Genomic DNA, 24,239 nt, shown 5'->3' with positions numbered 1-24,239 from the left:
TGTGTGTCATTGAATACATTTCCCAGAACATTAAGGCAACTTCAGAGCACCAAACCAAAGACTTAAATACCAGGGTCTTCACAGAGAGACTCCATACTTTCTGGATTTTAAATTTAAAAGAAAAGAAAAGAAAAGAAAAGAAAAGAAAAAAAGAAAGAAAAGAAAAAAAGGCAAAAATGAAATCCTTAGTCCCTTAATAAACTCTGATATACTCTGAAAAGGCAAGTCAAGTAGGAAAAATTTTCTTAGCAGGAAAAATTTTTTTAAACTCTAAATGAGACCTGAGAACAGGGGCTACCTTATGCTGCAGCCAGCAGAGGCATTCAAACATTCCATCAGCAGGATTCCAGCCAACCTGCACTGAGCGCTTTTATAAAGCTGGCCCCAGGCATTTCAGGGCAAGATGTGGCTGTGAAGTCTACTTGCCCCTTAGTACTTCAGAGGAGTTGGCACAGCGGCTGTCAGACTTGCCCGAGAGCCATGGCAAAGAATGGACTTATAATTTACATACTGGTTATCACCTTACTCTTGGACCAGACTACCAGCCACACATCCAAGTTCAAAGCCAGGAAGCACAGCAAACGTCGAGTGAAAGGTAACGGGGTTTCTCCATCCAGCAAAACTCTAGGCTTGCTCAGAGTGGGGAGGAGCTGGACCATGTTCATTTCCAAAGTCTTCCAGCAGACCGTCTCCGGTGACTGTACCATGGCTTTGTTTGGATAAGACATTTTCAGGGGACTGAGGGACATCTTAATTATCTGGGGTAGTTTGATATTTAAAGGAATCATATGGTAGGGATTTGTTTTTATGGAACAAAAAGGGCTCTCGCAAAAAAAAAAAAATTCTGTATTGTTTATTCTTTGTCAGTTGAGCTTAGGCATGAGAATGTTCTTTAGAGGGTGATAACCTGAATACAAAATCTGGTATTTGGAATGAAGGATCACGTAGAACAGACTGATTAGTAGAGTATACCATTTCACTGGTAGATATTGTATAACTGTTGGAATATATCTGTAAGGTAACTATAATCTTATTAAATGTGTAGTAGAGGATACAGCTATTGGTAATCTGACTTCCGTTTCATCATTAGTTGTCATGTAGTTATTTTTTCACATCCCTGGCAATGTACAGACGGTCTATACTATATATTTAAGCTTTCCTATGTCATAGAGAAGTTGAAACTCTCTTTCCTTAAAAATATTTCAACACACAAACCCACTGTGACTGGCGTCCTTCACAAAAGAACCCCATTTGAGGATGACATGCGCACAGGGAGAACGCCATGGAAAGATGAACACAGAGACTGGGGTGATGCAGTAGAAGCCACGGAACACCAAAGTTTGCCAGGAGCCACCAGAAGCTAGGAGAGGTGCAGAACAGAGTCTCCCTGGAAGTGCTCAGTAGGACGCCCCTGACCTCGGCCTTCTGCCTCCAGAAGTGCGAGATAATAAATTTCTGTTATTTAAACTAAAAAAAAAAAAAAAAAATTTCAACACATAAAGTCATATAGCATTTGAAGACCTTTTAATGCAAAACAATATCCTAGCAATCCCAATTTTGGGGTGGCTTGAATTGGGTTAAAAGATTTTTTTAAAAAGTCTTGCAAGGAACAAAGATAATGGCAATGTATTTGCCATATGCTAAAACCAAATCGAAAGGGAAAAGCATCAAGAAAAGCATGGGGTGATGTTTTAGCTCATCCTGAGCTACTTTCATATCAAGATATTTCAAGGTAAATGTTAAGACACTATTCCTTATCAATTTCACTTCATTAGTAACAAAACACACAGAAAACATCAACAAAGTTAAAGTCTTGATTTAACACAACACGAATGGCTGGTGGGTAAAAAGCGAGCTTATTTTGTTGTGTCGTGTTCTTAAGATTTTAATAATCTTTAAACAATAGCTTTATTTATACATTTTAGGTCTGATGCAAAGTTTCTTAAGTGGAATCTTTTTTCCTTATAAAATAAAATATTACACTTCTCTGTTGCTTCTTGTAATAATAGCTTAAAATATTTCTCATGAGTGATGAAGGCAGGGAAAGGAGAGAGAGAAGGCGTGGCATGGTTTTGTTCTCAGCATTTCTTTACCACGAAGGAGTGGCAAAGTGGTGACCACCTAGTAGGGATGAGGGGAGGGGCATGAATAGGTGAGTGTGTGTTGGGGGGGGGGGGGGTTCCTGAAATAATCACAGTTCCAGTCATTACGCTCTCCCCTCCAACACACACACAAGCACATACACACGCTTTTGTTTGTTTTCAACTGACTGGGTTCACATCTTAGATATCATCCTCCCAAAGCAGTTTTGCTCATTTTTGCCATGAGATCCAAGAAAGTAGATTCTACATTAAGCGAAGCCATTAGCCTAAACTCGCTAAACACTTCTTTCCCCCCCCATACATTTTAAAAATATAAGTACCTGGAAATAATACCAGAGTTTATGAAATCAAAAATGAAAGTCATTTTTTCTCTCTCAATCCTTTCCACAGAATTACCCACTGTTAATTGTTAGGAGATAACATTCCCAGAGTTTTCTTTAACGCCCGATTAAAAATTGATACTATGAACAAAATAAGAGTTGGCAATCCACAGTACTTGGCAGACAAATTAATTGACTTCATCTATTAAGTCTTGGATAACCATAAACGTAAGGCGTACCTCAGCCCTTTTAACATCTGTGTAATATTCCATTGTAAGGATGGGTCATGACTTATTTAGTCTGTTCTCTCTTGGTGGACTTTTGTGTTCATCAAATCGATCCCTTTCTGATCCAATGCCTCAGTGAATTGCTTTGTACACAGATACTGATCCCCATGCTAGAATATTGTGATGATACACCTCCAGAAGTAAAACCGTAGGTTTATTATACTTTCTAATTGTCTCTCAAAATGGTAGCACGAACCCACGCTCTCCTCTTCAGTGAGAACCCATTCACATCTTGGACAACCTGACATCCTAGCATCCGTTTAAGCCGTGCCAGCCGAAAAAAAACCCCAAAAACTTCTTTTAATTTGCATCTCTTTGATTGTTAATGAGGTTGAGAGGTATTTTCCATATGTTTACTGGTCATTTCTTCCAGAAATTATTTTTGCATTCTTATCCTGTACCTACTTTTGGAGAACAACAATATAAAATGAAAGGGAGCCTTTTTTTAAAAACTCAAAATGACAATTGAGTGATTTAGCTCCCAAAACAAGTTTTCCCTGCTATTTCCTTCGCAGATCTCAACAAATTAGGTTGAGCAACGCAGATTATGTTGTAGTAATGAATAAAGCATAATTCTATAGTGAAGCAGTTCTTCCCTGTACTCACTGTCAACAAAACACATCCACATTTCTCACAAAGGATGGAAACAGAAGCCAGGCCACCTGGATAATGACGTTCATAATGATCTCCCAGGAGCCCAATATTAATTCATGTGTCTTCATGTTAATTATAATGTTTACAACTCCCCTGCGGAGGCTATTTATTTAAATAGCCTGGAGCAGGAAGCCAAGAGGGACTGGGGGGTGACATTTGTATGGTTCACAACTTGTAACTTGGAAGAAAATGTCAGCAGTCTTTGCAAGTCTTGCCCCTCCACAGGTGATGCTCTGCTTCCTGAATGTACCCTTACATTTATTCTGGATTGAATGGTCCTGTTGAGGTAACTCTTGAGTTATTGTGCTTCTCAGCTGAGCTGTTGGGCTCTTCGAGAATTGATGCCCACCCCTGGATACCACAGAAGACATTTCCTAACCCAAATGTGGGAACGCCTGGCTTGCAAACATATATTTAAGGGGAAGGTGAATCGGCATGTTTAGATTTGGGACTGTCCTGAAAAACCCAGGATAGAACACAGATTCTCTATGTGGTATCCCCACAAAGAGGCAGCTAGGAACAGCTGTATCAAGCTTTAAGCATCTTAGCTGTTCAAGGCCATGTACTAGGGACCAACCAGGTAAAGGTGATCACTGTGCAGAAGTAGATGGGAGGAGTAGGAAGAGAACAGACTTGAAGTCAGCAAGATTCAAATCCCAACTCTGCACCTTACTAGCTGGGTGACCTTCAACAGGTAAATTCAGTTTTCTGTGCCTCTCTTTCTTCTTTTGTGAAATGATAGTGTCCATCTCATAGTAATACTGAAAGAATTAAGCTCCTGGCACACAGTACGTTATGGCTTTTAATATTTTTAACGTGTATTAAGATTTATTATAATTCCTGCCTTTGATGAGCTCACAAGCTGTCAAGTTCTAAGACAGTCCTCATCTGGTCTGGATTTTTTTATTTAGTCAAGGTTGCTAATTTTCTGCTACTTACTTAAACCCAAGGTTGGTAAAGGACATCCACGAAGATTAGCCTCATCCAGGGACATTCAAGACTAAATAAATTCGTAATCCTTGATACAGAAATATTTTTACAGGGCTCCTTATCACTGCTTTTCCCTGTTTCTCCATGAAAATCACTTAACCCTGCTAGGAGCCACTAGGGTACAGTGAGTCAGGGATATTGGGGACAGGGAACTTGGGGACCCAAATAAGTCTGAGTGTGAGTTCTACCATTTATCTGCCAATTTAGCTCATTGAGTTCATTCGCATTTTTCAATGAGAATCTCCTTTTCCTCCATTCATAACTCTTTTTGAAGAATAGATGAAAATAACATAAATGTATTTTGTATACCATAAAGTGTTTGTTTACTCAACAAACATTATGAGACCGACTATGTGCCAAGCATTGTTTTAAACATCAGGAGTACCATGGACAACCAGAGAGATGAAATTAAGTAAGTGAGGGAAGATGATTATAGATTGGAGAAAGTGTGCAGAAGAAAAATAAGTGTTCAAGGAAAGAGATCAGCCAGAGGGATGTTAATGTAGAGAGGATGATCAGAAAGTTTTCTCAGAAGAGGAGAACTGTAAGCTTGATAAGGAGATGGACAAGAGCTGGGCCAAGAGTATTCCAGGCAGAAGGAACACAAAAGAAGGATCCTGAGATGAGACAGCTTGTTCTAGGATGCATTGGAAATCAACAAGTCTGAAGTCTAGTGATGGAGGGCGATTCCCACAGGATGGGGCTGGAGAGACAGACAGGAGCCCCATCTCCCAGAAGGAACTTCTAGTATCATTACCCCCACCAAGCCCTTATAAATCTGCCTGGCCAACTTATTTTCATACGTTACTTTTCATGTACACTGGACTCATTTTTATCAAAATCATCCTTGTCTAGATTCTGGATTCCAAAGCTTTATTTTATTTTGTTTTATTTGTATCTTATTTTAATCATATGCCTTTCATTCCTCCTACCCCACCCCACCCTAAAATATCCTCAGAAAAGGATGGAGACCTGAAGACTCAAGTGGAAAAGCTCTGGAGAGAAGTCAATGCCCTAAAGGAAATGCAAGCCCTACAGACAGGTGAGACCCCACCTCATCTTAAACAAGATAGGAAAATAAATTGTGATTTGCCAGTAATTCAAACCATATTGAGAATACCTGTCGAGTTCTAGGTGACAAGCCAGGGACGTTTCCAGGAGATAAGATCTAAAAGCCAGGGAGACGATTGTTTGGGGAAATCAGCTTGATTTCCCCTCCCTTCTCCCGTAAATGGGTGGTGTAGAAATAAAACCAGGCATTTCAATAATACATTTTAAAAGTCTGTTCATAATTCTTCTTTACTGGCAATGAAACAAGACTGAAGCAAGTATTAACTAGCTAAGATAATCAGCATTCTTTAGATGTTTACTAAGTGCCCATTGGGAGATCGATTGAGGTTGAGCTAAACACAGGATTACAGGACTCACTCTGGCCACAGGGGCATCAGATGCACTGAGAAAAGCAGTGGTTAGAACCACAGCTTGCCAGCAGACGGCCGCATCCAGTATTCCTTTTTTCCTGAGTAGAGCTCCTGGCAGCCTATGCAGGTGTACACACTGCTGTCCAGGACCTACTCTGCTCCCTCCCAGGGCTAGGAAATGAGAGCCACACTGGGCAGACTCAGGAACATTCCCGGCTGGCAAGGTTCACACCCTCAGGGAGGAATACTCTCATAGCAATTCCAAAAGCTGAGCTTTGAGGGTCCCACAAGGGAACTGCCCAATTATAAGAGTTACTGCCTTCAAAGGAAGACTGAAGTTACAGCTTTTCCATCAAATATTTATAACTCCCAGGCCAGCTGTATGTTACCGATCCTGAGTCATTTTTACCAGAAGCAATGTTGCCTGGTTACACTGGTGACAGGTCCCTTTATCAGGTTTCCAGGGGAACAGAATTAGAAAGTTAAAGGAAGGTCAAATGCGTTTGCAGAAGGGGAAAAAGTTTTGTGAACCCTTAACCCAGAGTTGGGGACTACAGGAATACTTTCTAAACATTAACACATTAATCCTCCAACAATTTATGAGATAGATGCTGCTGTGCTTAACCCCATTTTACAGATGAGGAAACAGAGGCGCAGAGAAATTAATTAATTTGTCCAAGGCTTACACAGCTAGTAAATTTCAGAACTGACACCTAAGCCCAGGCACCACAGCCCTGGAACCTGACCCTCCAACGCTCTGCCTTGAAACTATCTTTCTATCTGGTTTATCTTGGATAAGCTAAACAGTATTAGCAGGACTCAGTTATCTGCATAAGCAAACCCCTGTCTCTCCACATGCAAACTTAGACTTTTGTTTTTGTTTGTTTTTTAATAATTGTGGCATACCATCCTGCTCCAAAAGTCCTGAGGAAGTTCAGCACATAATGGAGTTATACAAACTAACCAGCATGTGTGTAACTAAGCAGCATGAGGCTAAAGGCCACGGTTGAAGGGTGGGGTAGACTGGGGTTTCTGCAGTTATGATCTTACATGCCATGTAAGTCACCTTTTTATATGCTAGGTTGTTAAAAAGCAACAGCTTCTTTGAGATTCAGTATCGTGATATATAAAGACAGGCGTAATAAAATCCCACTTCATGGGATGGTTGTGATTACGATATAAATTCATTTTATGTAAAGTGTCTGGCACAGTGTCTGACTTATACAAAGTGTTTAATACACACTAACTCACCGTTAGCACTGCCCTTCGTTCATTCCACAACTATTTATTGCTACTGGCCAGGTCCAGTCCTGGATTACTACATTCCAAAAGCATCTTCTTATGTCAAATTTCACATCTTTACAGTCTGTCTCCGAGGCACAAAATTTCACAAGAAGTGCTACCTTGCTACGGAAGGCTTGAAGCACTTCCACGAAGCCAACGAAGATTGCATTTCCAAGGGAGGGACCCTGGTTGTCCCCAGAAGCTCTGACGAAATCAATGCCCTCCGAGACTATGGTAAAAGGAGCCTGCCGGGGGTCAATGACTTTTGGCTGGGCATCAATGACATGGTCACAGAAGGCAAGTTTGTCGACGTCAATGGACTCGCCATCTCCTTCCTCAGCTGGGACAGTGCACAGCCTAACGGTGGCAAACGGGAAAACTGTGTTTTCCTCTCCCAGTCAGCTCAGGGCAAATGGAGTGACGAGGTCTGTCGTAGCAGCAAAAGGTACATATGTGAGTTCACCATCCCCCAGTAGACCCTTCTCAAATGCATCTTCCAGGCAAGATCAGTCATGATTTATAGGCTGACGGTTCCCAAGAATAAGGCAAAATTGTTACATAAGAGGCTGTGTCCATAGGAATACAAGAGTCAGCCAATTTTGCTACCACATTGTATTGTGATTTTGCCCTCCCTGGCGTATGGGGGGTCAGAAAATAATGATCTAGCCATGTACACACTGTTAAATTACCTTCTGCAAAATGGGCTATCAGACCTTTCTCATTCCTGGTCCCTCTTACTTATATAGAGCAGTTGTGTGTGTTAAAAATGCAATAGCCAGAAAAGCAAGCTTAGACTACCTGGAAGATTTTCTCTTAGAAGTTTAGTATATATTTGACTGATGAGGTGCTACATAATCCAAAAACTTTGCAGTCTGATGCTCAATCTGTTCCATCCTAGTGATAGTATCATATTAGCCCCTCACCCTTTCTTTCAGTTGCAGCATCCCCTGGTGGGACCTGTATCTTCTCTGTCACATCAAAGCATAAATGTCTCAGAGAGGCTCTGATTTAATTCTGTTTTCTTCAAACCCATCATACTACTGTCCGCCCCCCGCCCCCCGCCAGCCATATACACATCTTTTTTCTTTTTTTTTTTTTCTTGGAAGTTCCCTGCGAAGATCTGGAAGGAAATGTTAAGACAGCAGGGGTAAAGCTAAGACAGAACAGAGTAGTAGATTGTACAGAAAAAGAAAGTTTTAAAAAGTCTACTTTTTCCCTGCATTAGCATCTTTACCTGCCTTTATGAACATGTGGACATTACATGTTAGTTTCCCTTTTTTTTAACATGTTTTACATACTTATATATATATATTTAAAATCATATATTTAAGTCTATTATGAGCAATCTATATTTGGAGGTTGAAAGCTGGATTTAAATAATATTACTTTGGAGTCACATGTCTATGCTATTTTTTATTCTGCCCAATGCTATTCCCACTAAATTGTTTAACTAGATTCTGTAAAGTAACATTAATATGCTTACTATGAAATTGCAGAGTTAAGACTTGGGGGATATGGGCTTCTTAGAAGCAAACAATTCTAAGTATATTCTGTTCTTCAAATAAATGTCTTTTTTTTTTTCCTTTAAATGTTGGACTAAATCCTTCTGTACAAACTTTAATTATGTATGCTTGAAATTAAGTTTTAGTTCTTCACATTGCACAATAATAAAGCCTGAATTCTGACCTACGTGGATGTGTATGGGTACTGATTGCAGTTATTCGAAATATATTAGTTTATATCAGATTTGATTAAACTCAGGGGGGATTACCCTGGATTTAATCAAACTGTTGATTTAGAAGTACTATGAGGATAGTTTTACTTAACAATTAAAAAGTAAAGTCCATGAAATTCCCTGGAAGTCCAGTGGTTAGGATTTAGCACTTTCATTGGCCTGGGTTCAATTCCTGGTCAGAGAACTAAGATCCCACAAGCTGTGCAGCGTAGCCAAAAAAAAAAAATCTTTTTTTTGCAATTGTTTTTGGTTGACGCTGAGCAACTTCCTACATCAACACAACCACAGTCTCCTTAAAGATAATGGCAATAATGAGAGTCATGGACATTGATGAGCGGTATATTCCAGACACTGTGCTAAATTTTACATAATTCTCATTTACCTCTGGAACAATCTAGGGATTTAGGCTCTAGAATTATTTTATTTCACAGAGGAATACACTGAAGAAGAGAGATGTGGTCACTCGCCCTAAGTCATACCCAGGAATTAGTGGAGTTGCAACCAGAACCCAACAAGTCGACTCAGATTCTACATCCTTAGCAACTCTGAAGGAGCCGTGACAAGATCAAGCCTGTTCAAGTAGGCAGTGGAAGTGGACGCTAATCCATCTCCCTGTTCGCTCATCTGGGGTAACAATTTGGGCAAACAGCTGACCTTGATGAGGCATTCATTCTGAAGCTGCTTTGAAAGGGTTAAATAAAGACAACTGTGGTTCACTCAAGTCAGTGTCAGAGTTTGGGTACCAAGGAGATGGTGACAGGTAAGGTCATCCTCCTCAAAATGTCCCAACCAGAAAGCTCAAGAGAAGAAGCTTAATTCTTGGGATTGCCATATATACATTAATATGTAAAACAGATGACTAATAAGAAAAAATATCAAATCATACACTTAAAAAAAAGAAAAAAGATGAGTTAGCAAGATGAGGGACAGATGCATGGGAGACAGAGCAAGACTGGGAGGAGGAGATTAAGAGATTATCTGGTTTTCCCAGGGTCAGACTCATGACCTTGACTTTATTACTTAGCCAACTTATCAACAAGAAGCCACACCCACAAGAGTCACTAACCCAGACTCCCCTTTGGTCTATTTTGACTATTGAGCACTATTTAGCAAACAATTGGTCTTTAGGCAACATTGAAAAATAAGTCTCAACTCTTAACCCAACTCTTCTAGCTCCTTGGAACCTGCCTGGACTATAGCGTTAAGAATTCTGAAACTTGGTAGAAAGAGTTCCGTAAGCAATTAGCAATGTCTCACAAGTTCACGGTAGGAGGACACCAACATTTATACCACGTCGACTTAAAAAAAATGCACAATGGGAGAGTTACAAGTTAAGTTTGATTTGGGGCAAAATGAAGACCGCAGCCCGGGAGACAGCATCCCAGATAGGTCTGAGAAACTGTACCGAAGAGGTAGGGGGAAGGTCAGTATCTGTGTAATCTTGGTGAAGGAGGAGTACTTGCAATCAAACACATATTTTTGTAGAGGGTTTCTGCTAGTCACAAGGAGCAGACATCACCATGAAGGGATTTGGTGCTTTCCTGGATACGAGGAGCCGCAAGGATTGGCTCACAAAATCAGCTCCTGAAAACATCTATCTGTAGACCGTTCTGCTCATTTTTCCAAAGCACAGAGTGCCTCATTCCCTATCTCCACCCTGAATTCCCTTTAGGGGATGTTGAAGGTTAGCAGCTGCAGTAGCACGTGTGATTGGAGGCTTGCAGAGACAGAGGGTAAGTGCCCATGGCAAGAGCCAATTTATAGTTGACACACATAACTGCCATCCTTAGTACAACCCCCTGGCTTCCTGAAGTTATATTTAAAGCCCTATAAAGTCCCTATGAGATTTACCAGAAAGCGGATTCTCATCTCTAAAGAAGTATTTCTCAAGCATCTGTGCTTACAACTCGTTTGGGAACCTCATCAAATTGCAGATCCCATAGGTCTGGGCTGAGGCCCCAGATTCTTTATTTCTAAAAGCATCTAGTGCAAGCCAACAGGGCTGGACCACACACCACAGTCTGATAGCTAGGGTCTAAAGCTGTAGCTACTTGCCCCGCGACAGTCTCTGCTGATTCCAGCAGTTTGGTGTCCCGTTAACTCAAGTCAAGGGTGGGATCTACAGTTCATCTGTGTGAAGAACAATACTGAGAGCAATTTCTCTACCCATCACAGATGCTTCCATCTATGTCATTAAATGAGATACAAAGTAAAAATCAATTAGTTAAAGGAAACAATAATTGAAATTCAAATTAGGGACTCAAAGGAGAACATATCTCAAGGTTCAATGGGTCCTTTCTCTTCTCTAACAATGCTGAATGGGATTTCTGAAACTAAAAATAAAGATAGAAAGTTTTTCCTGTTCTTACATTAGTGAGAACTTTCTCATCATCACCAAATAAGGAACATCTAACGAATGAAGGAGCCCACCAAGTTTAGCTACTTAACTAATCTGATCTGATGTGAGAGATTCGAAGGGCACCTATTAAGTATTAAGCACCGTGTTAGGTAATAGGGAAGTGTGAGAGGGAAGGGCTAAATCAGATGCCACGTTGGATCTGTTTCTTTGACTTTTTAACCTTTGCTTTTCGTTGCTTTTGTTATTATAACCATACACGATGGCCTGCCTCAGGGAACCCTACCCACCTGTGAAATTAACACATCCCTTCCCCAAGGCTAGTCATTCCAGGAGGTGTTTTGAAAGACCGATAACACTTTTTACTTTACTTTACTTTTTACTTTACTTTACTTTACTTTTTACTTTACTTTACGTGTTTCCCTCTCTGATTCCATAAAAGAAACTGGCATTGAATAAAGTCGTATTCCTTGCCTCAACACCTCATCTCCCATTCACTGCCCTGTCCTGTGGCGAGCAGAGCAAGGGAAGGACAGCAAGGAAGTACGTTATGGTATCTACACTCAAGGACATTACAACCTAGCCCATAGAAGGAGAGCAAGACTCTCCCCTGCAGTCTAAGAAGAAAATATTCGTAGCTCTAATTACATATGAAAGTTGTAAACTTACAGAGTATCACTATCTAGTTTAACCTAAACTGAAACCCACAAAATGGGCACTGATTTAAATAAATTCCTGCAAATAAACACCAAATTGAATATACACTAATAATGTTACCATGTAGAGCTAAATCAGACCCCATATTGGATCTGTTTCTTTGACTTTAACCTTTGCTTTTCATGGCTTTAATCATACACAATGGCCTGCTTCAGGGAACCCTACCCACCGGTGAAGATAACACATCCTTCCCCCCACCCCCACCCCCATCCCCAGGCCAGTCATTCCAGGAGATGTTTTGCAGGACTGATAACCCTTTTTACTTTACTTCCCAGCCCCTCCTCTCTGATTCTATAAAACAAACTGGCATCCAGACCGCAATAAGATGTTTTTTTAGGAGACACTAGTCTGCCATCTTCACGGTTTGCCGGCTCTCTGAATAAAGTCGTATTCCTTGCCTCAACACCTCGTCTTCGATTCACTGGGCTGTCGTGGGGTGAGCAGAACCTGCTTGGACTTGGTAACAATAATAATAATAATAATAAATGTGCACACACTCAAACAAGCATAGCTGACACTTCTACTGGTTCAGGGCGGCATACAAAGCCCAGGCAAACCCAATCAGAATCTTTTCCAGTGGTTGCCAATGGACACTGGGAGTCATGAACCTCTTTTTTTTTTTTTTTTCTTGCTGGAGATGCTAAACTGGGACAAAGTGAATTTAGGGCTCTGACAAAATTCTTCCCTTTCAGTTGGATGCAATGTGCAGAATGAATTATAACAAAGATAAGCAGTGATGGGAAATGATAGGGCAGGGAGGGAAAAGGGGGAGGGGAGCTAGAGAGAGAGAGAGAGAGGAAATTGTGTGTGTATGTGTGTGTGTTTACATCATGCTGAGTTTATCACTCTTAAGGTCCTGGTTTTTATTTCTGTAAATTCTATCAGCTCTCCTACAGTCCCTTCCCTTTTGCATTTGAGCTAGTTGGAGTTGGCATATCAGCCAGGATAACCTAGGATACAATCTCACAAAGCTAATATCTAGATAGGCAAACATACAATAAACAAGCAAAGGAAAAACAAGACTATTTCAGAAAATATGGCAAAATGTCAAAAGACAGACATGACAAAATGGCATAACAAATGACACAATTAAAATGAAACAACGAGGTGAAAGATGGAGTGACTAGAGAGAGTGATGCCAGACAGGGTGAGCAACTCTTTCAATACATCCCTCTCTCCAGTGGCTGCAAGAGAGACTGGAAAGAAACCCATCTATGAATCATCAGGGTAGAAGTCCAAGAAAGAGAGACCCTGAGAGAAGTGACTTACCCCAAATCACCCAACAATCTGGGGACAAGGCAGAGATTGGAATTCAGTTTCCTGTCTCCCAAAGTAGAGCCTATAACTTGCCAGCCCTGTTTAAGGTGAGTTCACATCAAGGGACTTGGAGTCAGAAGATCTAGACTCCACAGATACTACATGTGTTATTTCAGGCAAGAATTAACTTTTGGGCCCCCACTTCCTCATCTATGGGTAGAAATGAAGATCATCCACAGATGAGTTGAAACTTGAAAATACAATTTTTGAGCAAGCAAACACTCTGGATATGATATCTTTAAAAAAGAGCAGTTTTGTTTCGTAAAATAACCAAAACATCTCACGATAGAAAAATTTGCAGAGTAGGAAAAAACATTTAGAAATTATCCTTCATCTTGGTCTTTTTCATTCTTTATCCAGTTAATATTTCTTGAGAATATGTATCCCCTGGTGCCTAATTTTACCACCACCCATGGAAAGTTGTAGAGGTTACATCTTTAGGCAATGTTATATCCTGCTTTATTTTACTTACAATGATTTTCCTAGCTTTTCTATAGTGTACTTTCTATGGTTTCATAATATTCCAATGTGTTATTAATTAAACACACATATGATTGCAATTTTAATACATTTACAATTGGAATTTTACTTAAACATCTAAATATAAATGTTTAGCCTTTATATAAATAAATGGAAATTTTGATTTTCACTTTTCTTCTGTAAATAATGAATATTGTTGTGGCAATTTTTTTTCTTTTTGACTGTAGATTTTTCTCCCCTATTAAGATAGATTCCCAGGGAATTCGCTGGTGGTCCAGTGGCTAAGACTCTGTGCTTCCACTGCAGAGGGCATTGGTTCGATCCCTCATCGGGCAACTAAGATCTCTGCATGCCACGTGGAGCGGCAGAAAGAAAAAGAAAAAAAGAAGAAAGATTTCCAGAAGTGGAATTATTAAATCAAAGGGTAGGAAGAACTTTAGCCACTTTGCATCATGGTGTGAAACTGCTTTCCAAAAGGATTGCGCGAATTGAAGAGGCAGCATGCCCTGTAACGCCACTAACTTTGCAGTCTGTTGGTCCTAGGTTTGAATACCAGCACCCATGCTCTGTGACCTGCAACAAGTCATTTTTACCTCGCTGAATACGTTCCCAACTCTTAAATAAACAATAAAAATAAAACAATAATGTGAATGGGTTCATAATACTTATCCCACAAAATTGTTAGGATTAAAAATAGAGTTAATTTCTTCTTTTTTGGTAATAGTTGATTTCAGAAATATTAATTATTCAATTAAGCTAAGAAAAAGAATGGGATGGTGGGGGTAAGAGGGGTACTTGGAAGAAGCCTCACAGGTAGCAGGTAATCTTATTATGACATTTGGCATACTCATTTGGGTTACACAAATTCAAGCTGTGCTAATAACTGGGAATGGAGACCAGCATTAATTAAAAAGTTACCAAAAATCGGGGCTTCCTAGGTGGCGCAGTGGTTGAGAATCCGTCTGCCAATGCAGGGGACACGGGTTCAAGCCCTGCTCCAGGAAGATCCCACATGCCGTGGAGCAACTAAGTCCGTGCGCCACAAGTATTGAGCCTACACTTTAGAGCCCATGAGCCACAACTATTAAGCGCATGTGCTGCAACTACTGAAGCCCACGCAGCTAGAGCCCGTGCTCTGCAACAAGAGAAGCCACGGCAATGAGGAGCCCGCACACCACAACGAAGAGTAGTCCCCACTCACCACAACTAAAAAGAAAGCCCGCACACAGCAAAAAAGACCCAACACAGCCAATAAAATAAATAAATAAAATCTATTAAAAAAAAAGTTACCAAAAATACATATAATTAAAAAACCAGGACAAACGTATTTTAAAATAAAGTAGGTGTTGCAACAGAGGGGTTTTAGAAAGTGTCAAGAAGTGACATCAAAAGGACAGACTCCAAGCGTGACTAGAGCCCTGAGCCTGATGAAGGGGTATACTTATCAACACCCACTTCCGGAACTTTTTGTGTGTTTGGGCTGCCTCCCCGCTGACATCCTTAGGAGCCTTGAGAGATGCGACAAGGTGGGCCCTGTGTGGAGGCCTGAGGGGTGGGGTCCTGCCCTGGGGAGCGGCTACAGCTTAGGATACGCGGAGACAGCCCCCGGCAGGCCTGGGGAAGGGGGGCAGGGCGATGGGCGCCGCGGTGCTGGCGCTGGACGCAGCGCTGGGCACGCTGCCGGCCGTGCTGCTGCTGGCGGCGGTCAAGGTGGCCCGGTACGGGCTGCGGGGGCTGCAGCGGGGCGCCCACCGGCGGTACTAAAGGTGGGCGCCGGGAGGGTGGGCCCCGCTGGGGCACTGGTCGCTGTCCACTCGGGCCGCGTGCTGAAGGTGACTAGGCAGGACGCCCACGCACCCGCGGCAGACTGTGCTGGACGCCCACAGGGCCCGCTTCCCCCCCGCCACCGGGAGTGGACTTCCATAACAGGGAGGGCTGCTGGCTCAACGGCCAGACCACGTTTTCATCCGGGTTGGCGTCTTCCAGGAGCACCTGCTCAGCTTCCTGGAGAGAAAGGGGCAGGGGTCTGGCTTCCACCTTCTTCTGGGCACGAAGGTGAGGAAGGGTCTAGGAAAATCAACTGCCCCCCCGTCCTCGCCTCTCCACCCCCCAACACCAGAGCTGAACACAGGGGTCTAGTAACACCTGATGGACATGACTGTCTTCACTTCTTGCCTTGTGATGGCAAAGCTAATTATCAAACCAGCTTTTTGACAAGGAGTGAGCAACCCACAAGTTGACTGGGTCTCCTCATCTGCAAATGCAGATGTTTCAGAACATCTAGAAAATGGAATAATATTCCCACTTAAAGTTTATGTGATGGTTTCTTAAGACAGTGCCGGCAGAAAGGCATTGCACCGTCTGTCAGTCACAGGAGATGCTTCGAAAATGAAAAGTATCATGAGCTGCAAACTGAGTTCTGAGGACTAGGGAGAGAAGGGGCCTCATCTTTTTAGAACCAAGGGCTCGAAAATCAAATATCAGGCGGCTCTGAGAAGAGAAACTTCCTGAGTATTCAGAGAACCATGAGATGAAGATTAAAATGACAGATGTTTTTTCCAAGGCGTAGATTTAGCCCGAATAAGCAACCAAAATCAGCCCTAGCGTTCCCCTTTGAAGAGTGAACACTCAATTTTAACATTTGTCTTCTTTTAGGGGAAAAAAACCAGGGTACTATTGAACCTTATAACAGTATGGCTTTTTCATGAATAAAAACTTACATGGCATGATTAGCCATGATTTTTTTTAAAAAATTCTTTGAGTCCCACTGTGTGATAACTCAAATATTTCATCTCATTTCATTTCATTTTTTGGCCATGATGTGCAGCTTGTGGAATCTTAATGCCCTGACCAGGTATTGAACCCAGGGCCACGGCAGTGAAAGTGCCAAGTCCTAACCACTGGACTATCAGGGAATGTCCCACTATGTCATTTTAGCAATGAGGAAATTAAGCTCAAAGAGATTAAATAATTTGTTAAGGCTATAAAGGTTGGAAGTTGCAGAGCCAGGATTAAAATCCACATCTGGATGACTCCAGGGCCAGTGCTCTTTTTAACACTGCACAAGCAGACATTTCCTGAGCTCTGTGGAGATTTATTCAAGCACGTCTGGCTTGGTTGATCTAGAGCTTTTGTTATTTCTTGGTGATTTTCCATGTAAAGAAAATTCTTTTTCATTAGATGAATGTTATAAGGGTCAAAGGTCAAACAACACGTTAACATTAACAGCAGCCTTGATTGAATGAAGAACCACCAACAACTAGAGAGGGAAGTTAGATCAGGTTGGCAGCTCTCTAAACAAAAGAGCTGTGTCATTAGGTGATAAAATTTACTTAGCTGAACTGCCCAGAAATAAGAGGTTTCTGTGGTTTAGCAGTTGATAAGTTGGTGGGCATGGAAAGAATAATCACTGTTGATATGAGATGCAGTGCAGTAAAATCATTAAGGCTCTGAGGTCAGACAGACCTAGGTACCAATCAAGGTTCCTTACTTCCTAGTTAACTATCAAACTTGTCTGAGTTAGCTGGGGCAAGCTGACTTCTGCAAGGCTCTTTTTCTCATCTGTAGGTGGGAATTATAATAGTACCAGTCTCTCTGGGTAATTGTGAAAATTGAATAAGACACGGTCTTATTAAGCTCCTTAGCAGATGTCCTTAAGTATCCAATGGATGCCAGCTATTCTTATTCTTCTTTGCTTGTGTCATCCCATTATGAGCCCATTTTCCCAACTGTAGAGAAGATGACACCCCCCACCCACACACCACACTGTACCGTAGGCATCTGCTGGAGTCTCCAAGGGGCCCAAGGTATTAGCCGGGCCCCTGGAGACAATTCTCAGCTCCCCTTTAGCCAGATTCTCAGATCCCAAATCCTGTGTGCTCACCTGCTATCCCAAGCACTGAAAAGTAGCCTAATGTGGTGGTGGTGGGGGGGGGGGGGGTGGGGGGAAGGAATTCGTCAACCTGAGTTCACCTACGAGCTCTACCAATGACTAATAACCAGGTGAGATTAAGCAAATTTCTTAACCTCTCAGATACTAGGTTTCAGATATCCCTAAACACTGGATGTACTTGTACCAAGCTCAAAGGCTTATTGTCGGAATCTTAAATGGAATGAGATGTGTGGATGTGTCAAGTACAATGTGTGTGGTACAAAGTAGATGTCTAGTTAGCACCAGTTTGCTTCCTGGCACTGGGTTTTGGGACAGCCCTATTCTGAGGGTTCTCTATCCAGACTGTGTACCTTTGGGGTATTCCTAGTATAATCCAGTAAGTGGAAACATATGCAGAAGTATATAGTGTGTGTGCTTAGTACGTAAACATAGTATGTGTGCTTACTACACAGCAAATAATCGTGTGACCACAGAGTGGTAGGCTTGAAAGTCTAGGAATAAAGAGGCAGCATGGGCAGAAGATGCTTTGGACATGTGTCAATATATGAGGGCAGCTGAGAAGGTGATGGGGAGGGGATTTGTTGATTATTAAATTATTTGAGTGACATTGATTGTCAGTCTCTTTCTACCAACTTCATTTTCCTTCCTAGGAAAAAAGAAGGAAATCTGACCAGAGTATTCTTCCCAGATTTTTCAACTCTCAAAATTCTGCACTTGACCTTTCCTTTCCAAGTCAATGGGATGCACCTGGGGGAAGGAGCAGAGCGCCTTCTTCAGCCCTCTCTTCTCTCCCTCATTCTCCTCTGGTATTTCTCCCACTGAGATACGAACAGTCCCCCTCTCCCAACTTTAAAGTGAAAAGCAGCTTCCAGGGTCTTCCTTTACCACTCAGAGAATTTCTTGAGAGAGGAGTAAGGGAGAGCCCCACAGTATAAACAAAAACAAGTGCATCAATGGCCTTTATTAAATATATTTTATCACTTATTTTCTATGTGACCAAGGAGAAATTCCTCAAAGTCTCTGAGCTTCAGTTTTCTGGTTTAGTAACAATAAAAAAAAGTCAACTAAGGGAATGGACGATGGCAACTTCAGAGTGTTGAGAGGTGAAAAGGATGATATATGATTTTAAGAGCCTGACACAAAGAAATTGCCCAATGTGTTCACTTCCACTGCCTATTAAAAAATTTATCATATTATTATCATTATTATTATTATTATTGACTGTACCATGCAGCTCGTGGGATCTTAGTTGCTCAACCAGAGATCAAACCCGGGCTCACGGCAGTGAAAGCACTGAGTCCTAACCACTGGACCACCAAGGAATTTCCATCCACTACCTTTAAGCCTCAAAGGGACTGGAGGACTCTTGAGAATACAGATAAATCACTTCTTATATACCCCACAGACCTTACACACAGCCTGCTATAATACATTATAGGAATATTTGCAGGATGGTTTAAAACACAAACAGATATTTTAAAACAAGGCAAAAGCTCTCAGCACGAAGTCCAACTCTCAGATGAGCAGAGAAGAACAGATTTGGGCCAGCAAAATGTGGTCCAATTGCCAGCATGTTGTTACAATGGATCAAGATTTTCCATTTTGTCACGCACATGACACACCACAGTCCCTGGACTCATATTAAGCATCAACCCAGGACCAATTTTTAGCAAAATCAGGAAAAAAACAAGAAGTGGACATCTGAGTGACAAAAGAGGAAAAAAGAGAGTCTTGGTTTTTTGTTGTTTTCTAAACCAGTGGTCCTGTATTTTGTGGGATTCACAAAGCCCATCAAGGGCACTTCAGAATCCTCTACTTCAATCCATTTAGACTCTAAATCCAAACTTTGTAGCCATACCAGATGTTTGTCAAGCCATTATAGACATCTGGCAAAGCATGTACAAAGAGTTAAATTGCATTGATTATGGAGACTCAGCTGTGCCCTAAAAAGCAGCTTGAAGCTCTCAGAGCACATGATTTGTACACTTGCCATGTTGACAATCTAGGAAAGTTCTAACTAAGCTGCTTAGAAGATCCTTTGCACTTCACAGCTCAGCTGCTAGGGAAGAGAGTTTAGAGACGTTTCTCCTGGCAGTGAGGTGAGCTGAGACACCAGGGAGGGTCATCAGAAAGACACTACCTTCATGAGCCCAGGCCACCAGACAGAGACCACCCTTCTTATTAAGCAAGGTAAGACAGGGAGACTTTAGCCTCCATTTCACAGTTTGTTTCTAAAACTCTGGATTCTTGAGACCCCAGTATAAGAGTTCCTTCCCAGGGCCTTAAGTTAAGACACTTCAGAAGTCACAAGTCTGATGTTGGGAGTGAGTGTAGCTAAGTATGTAATTCAGGGGTGTCTTAGTCTGTACCCGCTGCTGTAACAAAATACCATAAACTGCGCTGCTTAGAAACAGCAGAAATGTATCATTCACAGTTCTGAAGGCAGGAAGTCCAAGATAAGGGCGTCGGTATGGACAGGTTCTGGTGAGAGCTCTCTTCTGGATGGCAGGCTGCCGACTTCTGTGTATCTTCATGTGCTGGATGGGGTTAGAGAACTCTCTGGGGTCTTTAGCTTTTACAAGATTTTTATTAGTATATCTTATAAGGACACTAATTCCATTCATGAAGGCTTTGCCTTCATGACCCAATCACCTTCCAAACGCCTCACCTCCTAATACCCTGGGGGCTAGGATTTCAACATGTGAACTTTGGAGGGATATAGACATTCAGCCCGCAGACTATTTTGGGTAATTCCAACAAGGACTGCATTTCTGCAAATGAAGGAGTTTAGCATGAGTGTTAACAGTCTCCACTCCATTCTGAGAATGCAATTTGTATATCAAAACAGCAGGAAGAACCCCCACGATGCCTCTTAGGGAGAATTTAATTATGAGCTTAGTGAGGACAAAGCCCAGTTTCAATCAGGTTGCATAATTTAAAAAAAAAGTCCTCAAATTCTTCAAGTATTAATAAGTACTCAGATCAGTTCAGAACATGTCAGGATTCTCAGACCACTGTAGGATTCTTACTTAACATGATATATTAAACACTGTGGGAAAACAATCTCAAACAATATTTTAATTTTTTAAAATAAATTTATTTTATTGGCTGCATTGGGTCTTCATTGCTGTGTGGGCTTTTCTCTAGTTGTAGCGAGTGAGGGCTACTCTTCACTGTAGTGGGCAGACTTCTCATTGCGGTGGCTTCTCTTGTTGCAGAGCACAGGCTCTAAGTGCACAGGCTTCAGTAGTTGTGCCACGTGGGCTCAGCATTTGTGGCTCGCAGGCTCTATAGCACAGGCTCAGTAGTTATGGTGCACTGGCTTAGTTGCTCTGCGGCATGTGGGATCTTCCTGGGCCAGGGATGAAACCCATGTCCCCTGTACTGGCAGGCGGATTCGTAACCACTGCCTCACCAGGGAAGTCCTATCAAATAATATTTTAATTTTTGAGTTAAATTTCTTTTTATAAAATAAATCTACTTACATTCTTATGTCCAAACTATATGTTAACTGGACTAATTATGAAATCAAAATAACATTAGTAAATTTTAATATATGTGGGGGGAAAAAAAGTCTCCACTCCAGTGAACAGTCTGGAGTGAGGCTGGCAGCGCTCTGATGTCACCCTTTGCCATTTACTATCTGCAAGGCCTAGGACGTGTGATAACAGCCTTGTAGTAGATGCAGCAGTGCACCCAGATCACCTTCTGGGATGCAGGTCCTCATCTCAGCTGCTGGAAGGGTTGGCTCACAGCTGCTCACAGATGAAGCCCTCCTGAGAAATCGCCCTGGACTAAACAGAGTTTATGTCCTGTCCCTGGGCAGACTACACTGATGATGAGACACAAAGACCTGGCCCCTTGCCTTAATTGGGGGGGACCATTTACATCTTAGAGAAACAGAGAAAGGATATGTTTCCCCAAGAAGGGCTTTTGTTTTTTAAATAGGTATCTTTGAATATCTGCAAGACTTTTGAGATGAACAGGGAAAGTTTTGGTATTGATAAAATAATAGGTGGGCTTTGAATTTGTTTGTAGAGCCATAATTTTGTTCTTGTAAAGCCTCGATTTGTATGACAAGTACAGTTGTTTCTCAGTCCTCAAAGAACTGGGTTGCAACCCGAATGATACCAGTCAAGATGCTGACCCAGCCATTCAACTGCATTACCCTCAATTTGCTTTTTCTTATCAGGAGGTAGATCTTCCACTAAGATGGACATCAAAATATTCTTATGTTCGGGGCTTCCCTGGTTGCCCAGTGGTTAAGAATCCACCTGCTAATGCAGTGGACACGGGTTTGAGCCCTGGATTGGGAAGATCCCACATGGCGCAGAGCAACTAAGCCCGTGTGCCACAACTACTGAGGCCGTGTGCTGCAACTACTGAGGCCCGTGCACCTAGAGCCCATGCTCCGCTGCAATGAGAAGCCTGCGCACTGCAATGAAGAGTAGCCCCTGCTCTCCACAACTACAGAAAGCCCGCATGCATCAACGAAGACCCAACGCAGCCAATAAATAAAGAAAAAAAAAAAAAGGTTCCTATGTTCTAGACTTAAAGTTGTGTGTCTTTGGAATGTTTTAGTAAGTCCTCCCACAAAGGCTTCAGAATCTTTTTCTTTCCCGCTGGGTCATAGTTTCACTTTAGTTTAGGAGAGAAAGCCTAAAAAGTTTCTTTGAGTCTGAATATCAGCTTCCAATTTGGCCAATTTCTGACTGAGGGGAGCAGAATAGGCTACCCCAGAATGTGTCACTTTGGCATGTGGGTTATTTTGAGCTAAGACAATTAGAACCCAGCAGAGCCAAGAAGAGCTTTTTCCTTCCCTCTCAACTCTGAAAAGAATTTGGATAGGGGGCCTATACCAGGAAGAGAGCTATTGCCAAAGATAACCTTTCATATCAGCAAGACTTATCTGTATGGCAAAGCAAACATTTCTTTACCAAACATTTGTTCTTCTCATCTTCTTGTGAACCATCTTCCTCCGCTTTGAAGCCCCAGACCCGTAGCCCCTTCTCCTTAGCTAAGTATTTAAGCCTCGACTACCTGATTGCCAGGGAGATTCTCATATTTTTATGGGGCTTCCTTATGTAAATTTGTTTTTCTCTTGTTAATCTGTCTTATGTCAACTTAATTATTAGACCAATCAAAAAACCTAAAAGGGAAGAAAAGGAAAAAATTTCCACCCCTACGTAACTACAGAGTTACTTAAAAAAAATTATTTCAAATACATTGTCAGATTTCAGCCGGTCAACAGTAAATACTCCTGGCAGTGTTTACAACCAAGAACAACAGCTTGGATACAAGAGATGTCCCCAAAGAGGATGCAAAAGACAGACTCTACTCTCCCAAGATTCAGAGCCACTCCAAAAGACAGCCAAAAGGAGGAGAGATGTAGACAATTTCCCTGAGAGCTGGCAGCAGTTGGCAGAATCCTAGCTGCCAATGGAGTGCAACCTGCATTTCTGTCTGGCCACATCTTGGGGCCCCCAACCTGAGTTGCCAAGCCAAGTTCACAGGACACAAAATGAGACAAACAAGAAGGCAATACAGTAACTGTCCTGGGAGAGAAAGGATTGATAACCAATGTTTGTCCTGCCAATCTGAATTTGGAAAGGAAGGGACAATGTGAAATTTTACTTTCCTCTCTCGACCAGGCACCACAGATAGAGACCTGGGAAAGCTGACTTTGGTAGCAATTCTTACCCTTTGCAGGCTTCTGCCAGTTTTCCCAGGATGCCGCCTTCAGGCTCTGGAGTGAGTAGGGTGTTCCAGTGGGTCCCATGCTGGTCACCAGAGACTGTAGAGGGAGGTAAAGTTATTATCCTTCTGGCTTTATAGTGAGAGCCTAGTTGAGAACCCCTTCTCTAGGGTACCTCATGGATGGATAAGCTTATCTCAGATAGTTAAGTGACTGCACTAAGGCCGCTCTAATTTAAGATTATCTTTGGTGTGGTTAACCTACTAGTTCAGGCTTAAAACAAGTTTTTGTTCACCTGAGGCCTCACACTAGCTCCACTCCAGTTTAAGTCATACCCAGTCAGGTTTCTAAATGGGACCCCGTCTGGCCCCAGACCCAGTCAGCCTCTAGCAGGTTTCTGGACCCAGGCCAGAAAATAAAATGGTCAAATGGTCTGAAAGCTCATGAGGCAAAAGCTGTGGATCCAGGGCCCAGGACCGAGGGGACTTGCCCAGCACCTCCAGAGGCAGAGAAAGAACAGCCAGCTCCAGGGACTCAGCAGGTACCTTCCCTGGTTGCTCGGTGCTCCTGGGGGCTGTTGGGGGAAGGGGTCTCCTTTGGTTCCCTCTTTGACACCAGAACTAAATCAGGGCATATTAAAAATTTTAAGAGTTTGAGCAAAAATCAATTTGAATTGGGCAGCACCAAATCAGAAGTGGTTGGAGGACTTCCTTGGTGGCACAGTGGTTAAGAATCCGCCTGCCAATACAGGGGACATGGGTTCGAGCTCTGGTCGGGGAAGATCCCACATGCCACAGAACATTTAAGCTCGTGTGCCACAACTACTGAGCCTGCGCTCTGGAGCCACAACTATTGAGCACACGAGACACAACTACTGAAGCCCGTGCGCCTTGAGCCCATGCTCCGCAACGAAAGAAGCCACAGCACTGAGAAGCCCGCGCACTGCAACGAAGAGTAGCCCCCACTCACCACAACTAAAGAAAGTCTGT

At 42.2% G+C, this 24,239-nt stretch overlaps 1 protein-coding gene across 1 annotated transcript; it reads left to right on the top strand.

The window, feature by feature from the left end:
- Nucleotides 1-283: 283 nt before the first annotated feature.
- On the top strand, nucleotides 284-7,939 carry CLEC3A (C-type lectin domain family 3 member A). The gene is made up of 3 exons (XM_057713328.1): nucleotides 284-595; nucleotides 5,312-5,395; nucleotides 7,140-7,939. The coding sequence occupies exons 1-3, from the start codon at nucleotides 481-483 to the stop codon at nucleotides 7,532-7,534; spliced, it is 594 nt and encodes a 197-aa protein (XP_057569311.1). The 5' UTR covers nucleotides 284-480; the 3' UTR covers nucleotides 7,535-7,939.
- The last annotated feature ends 16,300 nt before the right edge of the window (nucleotides 7,940-24,239 follow it).

The sequence above is a fragment of the Hippopotamus amphibius genome, chromosome 16, assembly GCF_030028045.1.
Source record: "Hippopotamus amphibius kiboko isolate mHipAmp2 chromosome 16, mHipAmp2.hap2, whole genome shotgun sequence".
In the NCBI taxonomy this organism is placed as follows: domain Eukaryota; kingdom Metazoa; phylum Chordata; class Mammalia; order Artiodactyla; family Hippopotamidae; genus Hippopotamus; species Hippopotamus amphibius.
The sequence above is the reverse complement of the archived record's forward strand: the minus strand, read 5'-3'. Positions and strand labels throughout refer to the sequence as shown.

Excerpts from the sequence above, each read along its gene's own strand:
- CLEC3A (XM_057713328.1), top strand. The coding sequence starts at position 481 with ATGGCAAAGAATGGACTTATAATTTACATACTGGTTATCACCTTACTC. Across the intron at positions 596-5,311 it reads CAGCAAACGTCGAGTGAAAG|AAAAGGATGGAGACCTGAAG; the intron begins GTAACGGGGTTT and ends AAATATCCTCAG. Across the intron at positions 5,396-7,139 it reads AATGCAAGCCCTACAGACAG|TCTGTCTCCGAGGCACAAAA; the intron begins GTGAGACCCCAC and ends ACATCTTTACAG.